Raw genomic sequence first — 12,373 nt, 5'->3', positions numbered from 1 at the left:
TACCCTCCCAACTGATGATAAAAATTGACTGATCTCATGTGTACAATACTCATGTTGGCAATGTTCAGTTAATTATTTGTGATATTTTTTTTTTTCAGTTTTTTTTTTTTTTTTTTAATTTTTAGCGATAAAGATGAATAATATACAAATAATGTCATAATATACATCGTTTTGAAATTTTCAATTTAAATAAACGTAATCATAAAATTCTATCAACGTTCTTCTCCAAACCTCTAAGAGGATGCTGATAAGTCATATTTATCAAAAAAAAGTAATTCAAAATCCATTAGAATTCATAATTGGCTTTGGATTTCACCCTTGTAAGAACTTTGGGATTACAAGACTGTCTTAGTTTTAGTCAAAGAATCTAGCTTTAATCACTTGTGGTTGTAGAAAGATATTTTACCTTCATCAGACCAACATAAAAAATTGTAATTAGATCAAACCAAATATGGTAATGTAGGCTCACACTCATTGAGGGCGAAGCTGTTGGGTGATCAAAATCATTCTTCATGTGAAATGATGTGCCATTTTTTTATTTCAATTTTGGAATCTGTTGAACTGGAGCATCATTTTATCTAAGGTACTGGTTTTTTTTTTAAATCAAACAGTCTTTATTTACTTACATGTGTTGTGAGGCTATTGTGATATGTTGACTTGTTCCCATAGGAATCTATATATAACATTAGTATATTTTGTGGGATTATCCTGGTGTGAGAGGGTAGAAGTGCAATATTGTATTTTTGTGGTAGTTCCCGGCAGTGTTATTAGGCTGTAACCAGCCATGTTGAGAACTATCAATGAAAGTTGGTCAATCTTGCTTTTAGGTTGAAATTGATCCAAGGTCAATAGATATATCTATATATAAGGATTTGTCATCCAACGCCAATCAGTCTGTATGTTCGTAATTTCTTGTTATCCCTACTCATCAGGAGACACATCCCCTGTTAGTGAGTAGAGCACGGTCCCTATTGATCCTAAAATAAACTGGGACTCCTAATGGCCATTTTGTTACCACTACTTGCCACATTCAAAATGGCTGCCATGATCGTCATCTTGAAATGTATTTCTTAATCTCCTGAATGTGAATTCATATTGATACAGGGTTCACACTAAAAAGTTATATCTGGTCTACAGAGGTAGTCTTGTCAGGAATTTAGACCAGTGCCACATTGAAGATGTTTTTTTAACTTGAAAGTTTCATCACTATTTCTCACAAACGGAATATAGTATCTGGACAGCAAGTCTTTTAACTTAAAACAGTTGGAGTGATCTCTGATCCAAAACAGAACGTATCATGTAAAGAAATTATAGAATTATATACTTTCACGGGATAGCTTATATAAATGTCATCTTGGCACACTGTAGATAGAATTAATATAAAAAGTGCAGAATTTAATTCGCTAACTACCCAAACCATTTCATCGACAAAATATGTACAGTTTGTCTTGCCCTGCTGTGTTTTTAACTGCAAATGAAAGTGTGCAGCAAGCAAAAAATACTCATTCATTATTTTGTTGATCAATTGCAAAGCTAATTTTGTTTTGTTACTAGAAGACATTAGAGAGTGACAGAAGATGAAAATACCAATTGTAGATTGTAATCTATCCAGCCTTAAATTCTCCCTTGGATATATATATATATATATAGTTGCATTTAAACTACATTTCCATTTGGAAAAAAAAATCGTAGAACTTATCAGAAATGAAATACCGACTTTTTTGGTGCATTTGAATAGCTGATTTTCTGTATTACAAACGATGAACTTGTGCATGGCTGCTTTTGAGAGAATAGTTTTTAGTGTAGAAGGAAATGTGATTAAGAATGTAAAGAAATTTTGTGATGCAGATAAATGTTGTTAGCTATGTGATTATGGGTTGTATTTTATTGAGGAAGGGTGAATGAATGTTTGTATGGGTGTATAATTTGTTACCATATATATCTGTTAATAAGCCCATGCTACTTGGTAATAATCCCACCCATGAATATTTGTATTTACCAGCAAATGTTATTTCATTGTCCTGTAATAAGCCCAACCTGTGACTTTGAGTAAAGTCTGTAGTTATGTGTTGTGCCCTGGGCTTATTACAGGATATATTCAGAGTTGTATTTCTACTAACGTGTATGGTTAGTTCACTTGTTTATGGTGTAATATTATTATTTGTTATCAAAGTGTTATACATCTGTTGTCATTAACATCTTCCAGCCGCCTTTTTTACTTCCACAAGGGAAAGGATGAGAGGCATGGGAAAGACGAGAGACATGGGGAAGGACGAGAGGCATGGGAAGGACGAGAGGCATGTGGAAGGACTAGAGGCATGGGGAAGGACGAGAGGCATGGGAAGGACGAGAGGCATGGGGAAGGACGAGAGACATGGGGAAAAGCGTGGGGAATGACAAGAGACATTGGCAAAGGCGTGGGGAAGGACAAGAGACATAGGAAGGACGAGAGACATGGGGAAAGACGAGAGACATGGAGAAGGACGAGAGGCACGGGAAGGACGAGAGACATGGGGAAGGACGAGAGGTATGGAAAAGGACGAGAGGCATGGGAAGGACGAGACACATGGGGAAAAGCGTGTGGAAGGACGAGAGACATGGGGAAAGGCGTGGGGAAGGACGAGAGGCATGGGAAGAACGAGAGACATGGGAAGGACGAGAGACATGGAGAAATACGAGAGACAAGGGGAAGGACGAGAGACACGGGGAAGGACGAGAGACATGAAAAGGACGAGAGGGTGCGTGAAGGGGAGAGGGTATATAAGGAGCAACATTTGATAGGTATAAGTACCACGTGAGATTACATTGCATGGACAAATTAATAATTTGTCTTTAAAAGGTTGCAGTAATTATAGAGGAAATTATTTATAGTTTTTGAAGAAATAAGAATCAGGCTAATTATTTCATAAAATTATATTTGGCCATAAAATAATGTAACCTATACATTATGTCATGTCGTAAACCCAAGAAAACTGAGAGAAATTTACAACACTTGGAAAATAGTCATCATTCTTCACTTACATCATCAAAACCTGTAACGGAAGCCCTCTCCAAACAAACGATATGTTTGGTGTAAAAGGTGTCCTCATTAGAGGGCTTTTGTTTATAGATGTTTGGCGGAGAAAATTGTCGCAAAGTTTTAAACCCTTTTATGAAACAAAATTTTTAAAAATGAATATATAGTTATAAATAGTTTTAGTTCAGGTAAAACAAACAGATTTTCGATGAATCAAAGTATGAAATCCATTTAGACTGTGATCTGACCCCAACTCTGACTTCTGGTTTAATGTATTTTAGTAATGTATGAGAGTTTATATCTAAAACAACTTTGTGTACATAGATTCTTATTAGTGTTAAGTTTTGCAAAGACATGTGTTTATTTTAAATTGTCCGTTGTTTAAGTTAACTGTTTACTAGGGAAAGATTTTATAGATGTTATTGATATTATTGTTTTATTTTCAATATTTTTTCAAATCTATGGGAAATTTGTATCCCAGATATCTGTTAAACTTGTTTGTTGTTTTATTAGCTCTGTTTATCGCCCATTGACAACCACGGGGTTCATTAAACATCAGACGAGAGGTGTGTATATCTGTATCAAAATCTGTTGTTTAGCATATTTACAAAATTTTACATACAAGTTACTAGAGAAATTCAAAACATTTAGTGATGTAAAAATGAAAATGTTTGTGTGTGGAAATGCTACCGATACCTGTTTTTTTTTTTTTTTTTTTTAGGAGGGGGCAGGAATGTGGATATTTCATTTAATCATTTGTCCAAATCTGTATCAAAACTTTTATGCATTTTCATGTTTGTGTATTTCCATAACAAAAAAATGAATTTTTACAATGTTTCATTGGTGTGTTAGTTTGTCTACCAAGGTCATATAATGTCCTGTGTCCCAGTCAAAGAATGTTAATACTAATTATATATACCGTTGTCTGTTCTGAGGTAAGCCTGCCTTCATGCAATACTAGTTCATATGAAAATATCAAAATTTAAAATATGACCCCATCCCCCATGCAATGGTTTTGTATCATATAGAGATTTTTTCAACCGCCCCATACGTTAAGAGGTTTGTTCACGCACTTCCTGTTGGATAAATGACCAATGAGAAAACGCCCTCTAAGTATCTGTGACGGATGTAGTTAGAAACACAGTGACTAGGTACAATTTCCTAACCCAGGATTGGGGATTCGTATCAAGTCCTTGTGTTTAGAAATATAGGACTGATTGTATCACACCGTAGTTTGTGTTGTTCATATATCATAGACGCTATCACTGAAATCATAATCTTGCACATAGTCATCAAAAAATCACTTTATATACTGTAAACGTACAAATTTTCGTGTTCTCAAATTTTTGCGCATCCGATTTGCAAATTCTTACCAGAAAATTAAAAGGCATCAATGAATTAGCGCACATACATGTACAATAAAATGCGATTATATACAGATACCATACAACTGATGCATTGATTTATTTTAGTGCAATAGTGTCGGTGAAGAAAACGCCAAAAGAAAGACGCTCACTAAAACATGTACGTTTTACAGTAACCTGTAAAGTTATGAATGCGAGGAGAATGTGAGTGCTTGGTTACCTGTTCTTTTCCTTGTTTTGTCAGTTGTCAAAATAAAATAATTTCGTTCATCAACAAACTGCTTAGAACTTATTTACTGAAGAATAAACAATTTAAAAAACATTTTTGCATGTTGCACAACAAATAAGGATGTTTTCATGAAAAAAAAACAAACAAATAGATTAATAGATATATAAACCAATCAAAAATCATGAATTTCCATGTGTAAATATTATGAACTGTGTTACATCTATAAATCTTGCAAAATCATTTGATAATCAGCATTTGTCGTATTGATCAGCTTTTGTTTATGTTAAAAAGAAAGAAAATACCAACATTTGAATAAAAATGGAATTCTGGAAATCGTTAAGTAAGATAATACACGGAAAACATTGGTCTCCTGCTTTACTGGTGACACTGGACACGCAACTGTAGGTCGATTAAGTATTGTAGCGTTATCAAAGTGAGAACCGTGTCAATAACAAAAAGAAAACACCAGACTAACTAATTATTGAACACATAAAATTTAATATCGAGTAAGAGAAAAGATTTTTCTCATCAAGGTCATGTTGACAACATTTATCACAGAAATTATCATTGGTGAAACGACATCGAACACCAGCTCAGCTGCGATATTTAAACACTATGGAGTCATCATGCTTATCAAGTTATCATACAGCTTAGTGGAAAGCAGCTGACTATAAAAAGCTGTCTATGATTTTCAGTTCTGGTGGGTACATATATGTCTGAATTATTCAACAAAGAAACTTAAAGACTTGTCGTGGTCTTTGTTTCTTATCCTTATTAGCTCTTGACAGGTTCAGCCTGTAAGCAATTCGGTCAAGAGAAGGGTTGTAGTTTGTTCCCATAAGCATGCAAAATATCTTTTGAAATACCTCGCCACTTATCTCAACGGGAATATTGTCATCCAAAAACTGGACCGCTTCGATGATTTTATACGCGGTAAATTTCGTCTTGGCTTCAATTATTCTATCCCACAACAGCCTCAACATATTTTACTCAATCCCATTATTGTTTCCTTGCTCGGCTTATTGAAAAAGAGAGCCCTTGTATCAAGAAAATAAAGTTTTGTACAGTATGGGATGTGGAGTGTTAGTGCATTGTGGAAAAATAAGATTTTCTACCAAAGGAGACATTTTCAAGGAGCGTATGACTCTGGATTGCAAAGTGTTTTGTGTATATAGTCACGCCAAATCTGTTAAACCTTAATTTAACATACTGGCATGCATGCTGAGAAACTAGCCAAAAAAGCAACACAGCCTTGTTGAAGGAAGTTGCTTTGACGTCTTGGAATCCAATAGAAACGAGGAAGGTCCGTATTCTTACAAACAGCTAGGAAACGTGTTAAACTAATGTTCCATCTTTTGAAAACATGATAATACAATGTATTAGCATAAGTTTTAGGATATCCAACCCACTTTTCGTACAAAAAACGATATGTGATTTCGGCACCGGGGTCAGCAAGTACAGAGTTATGATTTGGTTCGTTTTACTTCTGTAAACGATTACATAAAAGTACCACATATTGGCAAAGGAACCCATGTCACGTAGACAGGAAAGAGTTAATCATTCCAGCTGACGTCACCTTTCCAAGATGTGACATAAACTGTTGATCACTTGGTGAAAACATAACTCCAGCCTTCCCTTTAGTTTTGTACCCTAAACAAATCGCCTCTCCGAAAGCTTTGATATCGTCTGGTGTCCACCATCTCGGTTGACGATCAATCACGTGATCTAGAGCACCGCCTTCTCTCAGGGCGAAATAAACAACGGTGGAACTATTGCACGTGAGAAGGTTGTACTTGTTGTTGGCCTTGAACTTCAACCACCACCTTTTAATCTTATCTTCATCTAATATTTCGTCGGAAATTTTGATGGCGTGGACGGGAAGTTTTCCAAACTCTGTACGAATATCGTCCTGTAACGTTTGCTGAGCGCGTGCAATCACCCATTCTGTCGCCTGCGAATAAATGATAGTTTATTGAACTTTGATCTTTAATATTCTAAAAGAATTTGAAACCAATCATTTTGAAAAAAAAAAAGTCTCTTAGTAAGGCTGCAGAAATAGAGCTCACGTTCACACAAAACTGTTTATAATTTTCCTGTAACGTTTTATTGATAGATAGGATGGCACACTCGTCTTTAACAAAGAAGACCAATGTTTAATTCCGCAGTCGAAGGTGAGAATGGATGTCTGTCTCGTTCTCTGGTTTTCCTTTCACTTTATAAAGCACGCTTCCATCCGCATGCCAACAAGAGTAATTAATAAAGAGCGAATTTTATCAATATTATGTAATGAATAATGTTTCATTCACCTTATGACAGCTCTAAACTACTAAAAGGTAAATTCAATATCCGTCGGAAAAAGATAAAATTATATATTCTTTTGTTTCAAACACGGCCACATGCCATAAAAGTGTATACGCCTAAATCTAAATACTGAAAGTTTTTCATTATTTAAGTGCAGTCGACCTTATGAAAAAACGAAGTTGCTACACATATATTAATCTTTAGAGTTAATACTTTTTGTTAGGTCCGTAGTTATGTTTGAAATAAACAATATTGTGAACTGATTGTGTTTTCACGCATGCTTCTATGAATTTAAGGGGGAAACAAGAATACCTACATGTCAACATTATCATGGTCCAAGCTCAAATTCAATAAAACTTGGAGAAAATAAGAACAAAAGAAATATTTGACGATGACTCCTGAAAATATACAAGGAGAATAGGACCACGTGTTCCGGAAGAGTAAGCGTCTTCTGTTTCATCGACGGCACTTTCCATGTTAATTATGGTCAATTCAAGTAAATAATGCCACGTTCTTCAAATGAGAACAAGGTCAACAACAACGGAAGTAACGGGGGAAAACTGACGATCAGACGCATCAAGCTTCATACTCCTTAAAGAAACAGATTATAAAATAACTGACGATTATGCTTTTATGTTATGTAAATATGAATATATCGTTATTTTATTGATAATGAAAGATTTCTAAACTTACACAAGTTGGATTTATTTCCACTTGGTAGGTCGGTCTCCAACTGATGTAAGTCCCGTCCCCCAAGGCCAGGGACACGTGACCCCAGTGGGACTTCGTGCTCCAAATATATAATTTCACCACCATGCCGGAAATAACATAACTACGACTTCTACCTGAAACGCCAGAAACGTGAAATGTCGAGATAGCAAATGTCTTCTAAAACCATGGGTTAGATATCATTACGAATTCTAGACGCAAATTGGCGAAAGATAAGATTCGCCTATTCTTAAATCGATTACAAGGTTCTTCACCGCAATAATGTCTTTGATTCAATTAATGAAACCACGGTAAAGCAAACAGGCTTTATTTGAGATGAACAATGTCATTGTTTTTTCCATAATTTTCTGTAACAAGCCAAATACAAGCAGCAGGTCATTGTCGTACAGATTCCAAGGATACGGACAAAGTATTGAGAGAAAGAACCCTTGGATTTGGAATATACATCTCTTCTGTTGATATAACATCATCTGCCAATATGACAGCGCCTCCTTTTGACAAAAAATTAAGAGCTTCTCGAGATGTAAAAGCATGACGTCATATCGCTATTTCAAAGTAATATATGTTTTTTTTTCCAAATTATGACGACATAGCGCTATTTTACAGCAATGTATGCGTTTTCGTTTAAAGTTCCTCCGTCAAAGTCTTGTTTATAGGTTGTATTGAGTGGAGTCTCCTTGTAGTAGTCTGTGGCAACCTGACTTAACATTATACGGGAGGCCCAAATCATTTTATATAGAGAGGTTGAATGAGAAAATGTTGACTGAAAACATCGATTCAATTACTACGATTCAATAAAGAATTACATACATTGATAATGTTCGGTATTAGTTCTATATCGTCAATTTCGTTTAGTAAACAGGTATGTTCTATTCATACAGAGTGTATATAGATCAGTTGAATACAATCAGAAAAAAACACAAAGACATTGCGTCACACATTTCTACCTGTGTAAATGAAAACATGTATGACATCATCTTCAAGAATGGTATAACGTATGATATTTTTGAAATGAAAAAAAGGATATAAAATCGAAGTAAAAAAAAACATGAAAATTAATTTGGCAAACTTATATTTCAGTGAATTTGTTACCGAAAATGGCAAATATTGCCACAACTCTCACATTATGTAGTAGAAAATATAGTTATCCCATGTTAATCCTATTTCACACAGTTATAACATTGATTGTTAAGAACTTCTATTTCACACAGTGACTATCAAGAAATCCTATTTCACACAGTAATAACAATGATTGTTAAGAAATTCTCTTTCACACAGTGACTACCAAGAAATCTTATTTCACACAGTGACTATCAAGAAATCTTATTTCACACAGTTATAACATTGATTGTTAAGAAATTCTATTTCACACAGTGATTATCAAGAAATCTTATTTCACACAGTAATAAAATGAACTATCAAGAAATCTTATTTCACACAGTAATACGGGTGTTAGTAAGTGATAACGTGCTGTGTGTACTTACCCTATATAAACATATATACCCCAATCCTTCAGCAGGTCCTTCCTTGTTTACGTATAATTGTGACAAAAACGAGTTCCAAGAATTCTAAAAGCGGAAGGTAGCACAGTATTTCACGGACGCTATTTTTGAATTGTGACTTGATCTGTTACATACGCAATACTCGATCAGATATTCAGATTTGCTCTGATAGCCGTGTTTTTGGCTATAGTGTATATTGATGTTTTGGCGTAGTACAAACGACCGTGATTAATAACCATGACCCCGTCTTTATGAATATTAAATGTATTTGGAAGTGAAGCGATAGGAATATTAGTATCATATCTATGATATATTGTAGTAGTTTTAGTACAAAGATATTGACCGCCAAAAAGTACGACCTATTTATGGGTGTGGATACAGGAAGCCGAGAAATTCCATAAGAAATTCATGGTTAATTCACAGAAACCATATCTCGTAAACTACGGTAAATGTCCCAAAAAACTCCATGTAAAACAAGATTAAAAAGCAGTATGTCGTCCCTCATTGGTAACTACTTATAAGTGTTAACCATTTCACATTCAGGTTTGCCTATACATATTGTTTCTTAATACCACTTGACAGGAAAACTTCGACTTTATCGATACAAGTTTGTCAGTTTACGGAGAAAAATCGTTATAACGCCGCATATTTGCCACCTTTCAAGGGAAACTTCGATTTATCGATGCTCGATATAACGTCACGGGTTTGCCACTTTACATGGAAACCTCGATGTAACGACACGGGTTTTCCACCTTACTCGGAAACCTTGCTATAACGACACGAGTTGGCCACTTTACATGGAAATCTCGATATAACGTCACGGGTTTACCACTCTACATGGAAACCTCGATATAACGACACGGGTTTACTACTCTACATGGAAACCTCGATATAACGACACGGGTTTACAACTTTACACGGAAACCTCGATATAACGACACAATTTTTTACCACTTTACATGGAGACCTCGATATAACGGCACGGGTTAGCCACTTTACATGGAAACCTCGCTATAACGACACGGTTTTGCCACTTTACATAGAAACCTCGCTATAACGACACGGTTTTGCCACTTTACATGGAAACCTCGCTATAACGACACGGGTTTACCACTTTACATGGAAACCTCGCTATAACGACACACTTTTTCACGTTATAGTGAAGCTTGGATATGGTGTCTTAGGGTTTATCCTTCATTTTCCTGGTAAGATATATAACATAATTCCTCATACTTTCTTCTTAATAGCGTCCTGGTCATAATCATCGATGCGTCATAAAAAGTATATTTAAATTCGGTGTAACAAGATCTGCAACAGATCACTTAGAATATGTACAGACATGATTTATTTCTTACAGGTAGATGTTTAAATTTAAATATAAGTTAATTTTTTCGACTGTTGTAGTTAGAGAATAATCATCATATGTTAAATACGGGGTTTTAAATATGTTTCGTTTGGAACCCGTAATCTTTTATATTTATAGAATATACGAAATTGATTTCGTAATACATGTAAACAAGCGAGACTCCAAGGCGGTACAGACACGTAATTACTCAGTATAAATACATATATACGTAGATATAATAGATCTAACTACTTGTCAGCTAATAGCTTGGAAACCAATTATGTCTTCTTGGTGAAACCGTTCAGATTACTTATCAAGATAAAGTTATCATATATTGTTTCGTGCACATTATTTATTTTCACAAAACCCGATTTTGTGTACGATTTATTTTCCTCGCTGATTAGTTTTCAAAATACCACAGAACATAAGAGAATATGTCTAGATTTCAAACCAACTGAACTAGGAAGTTATAGAAAAATAGCTTGAGAATGTGTCAAAAATGTACACCCTGTTTAGCAGTAAGTGATAGATACGTAGGTAAAACGTCATAATTGCGTGTACTTTATAACCAGTAATAGGATTTTACACTCCATAATACATAACATTCCCCTTTGACGATGTTAAAATGGACTTTCTTAATATACGTAGGGTGTAACATTTCTCAAGTTACATCCGGCTTATTTGTTAATACGTAATATGACTTCTTACTGTTTTTGTCGTGTCAGGTGAGTGTCGTCAGATCACTGATATGATTAGCCTAGATCTAGATCCTGTCCAACTTTTTTTATTCCATAAATTCTTTCGTGTATACTGTGACTTTATCTTTGACCGATATCTAACTATGTCGAGCTTAACTGGTTGTTCTATTTTTAGATCTTAGGTATACACTACTTTTGCAAAGTTTTTTTTTTTTAATCTGAAAACCATTTTGTTTTTTCTGATCAGTCCCAAAATCTTACTGACACAATATGAGACAAAGAGGAACCCATACATGAAATTTGAGAAATACCTATGGAGCATTTATCAAGAAGCAGCGATAACAAAGTTTCAAAATCAACACACAAGATGGCTGCCTGTTTGCCATTTTCTTTTCCTGGCCAATACAAAAATCAAACAGGCACAACTAGGGAGCAAGGGAAGCCTACACATGAAATTTGCAGTTCTCAAGAAGTAGCGAAAAAAAACTTTCGACGTTAAAGTCCAAGATGGCTGCCTGTTTGCCATTTTCCTTTTCTGATCAGTACAAAAATCAAACATGCACAACTAAAAATCACAGTGCCATTGAGGAAAACATCATTCTAAGGAATGATTATAACCCTTTAAAGGTTCAGCAAAATTGGTGAAAATGAGTGATATCTCCGTAAAAACTTAAAATGCAAAAAAAGAGGGTAATAACTCCTTTAAAAATTGTTAAATATTTGATGTCCGAGCTGAAATTAGCATGACAAACAGCATGTAAACTGGATCACATAACCTCTACATTGATTTCGATAAGAAACTCACAGCATTCTTAATGGCCAGCCCCTCCACTGGTACAATTTTAAGTCTCATCTTCCCTGACTGCTCCCAACTGAATACGATATAAAATGCAAAGTTCTACAAGTCATACGTTGGCCCCATCCCTCAAATTCTAGAAGTCCTACGTTGCCATGTTTAAAGTTGCAATGACCACCTACAACCTGCTTTGAAAGCCTATTTGACACCCTGTTACCAGCAGCCTCTTAGACGCCTCCCCTTTACAGAGAGTGCAAACTGAATTTCTTCGTATCTAAGTCATCAGACTCAAATGCTCTCTTGATCTCGTATAGGACAAAGGCTTACTTATACTACACAGCAGGTATCGAGCCGACAATACCACACTGACCAAAATATATCATCGTCACCTTT

At 35.2% G+C, this 12,373-nt stretch overlaps 1 protein-coding gene across 1 annotated transcript; it reads right to left on the bottom strand.

Annotated features, from left to right (window-relative positions):
* Nucleotides 1–6,143: 6,143 nt before the first annotated feature.
* On the bottom strand, nucleotides 6,144–7,726 carry LOC132560004 (uncharacterized). The gene is made up of 2 exons (XM_060224659.1): nucleotides 7,604–7,726; nucleotides 6,144–6,560 (listed from the first exon to the last, which is right to left on the bottom strand). Exons 1-2 carry the CDS (start codon nucleotides 7,724–7,726, stop codon nucleotides 6,144–6,146), a joined length of 540 nt encoding a protein of 179 aa, XP_060080642.1.
* Nucleotides 7,727–12,373: the final 4,647 nt, after the last annotated feature.

Source organism: Ylistrum balloti, unplaced genomic scaffold, assembly GCF_031769215.1.
Source record: "Ylistrum balloti isolate Yb309-2 unplaced genomic scaffold, AGI_CSIRO_Ybal_v1 Utg371002, whole genome shotgun sequence".
NCBI classification, from domain to species: Eukaryota; Metazoa; Mollusca; class Bivalvia; order Pectinida; family Pectinidae; genus Ylistrum; species Ylistrum balloti.
This window is presented reverse-complemented; position numbering and strand designations above follow the sequence as displayed.

What these genes read in the sequence shown, in the direction of transcription:
- LOC132560004 (XM_060224659.1), bottom strand. Translation starts at nt 7,726, where the DNA reads ATGGTGGTGAAATTATATATTTGGAGCACGAAGTCCCACTGGGGTCAC. An exon ending in TGGAAATAAATCCAACTTGT is followed by an intron (nt 6,561 to 7,603) that starts GTAAGTTTAGAA and finishes ATTTATTCGCAG; the next exon opens with GCGACAGAATGGGTGATTGC.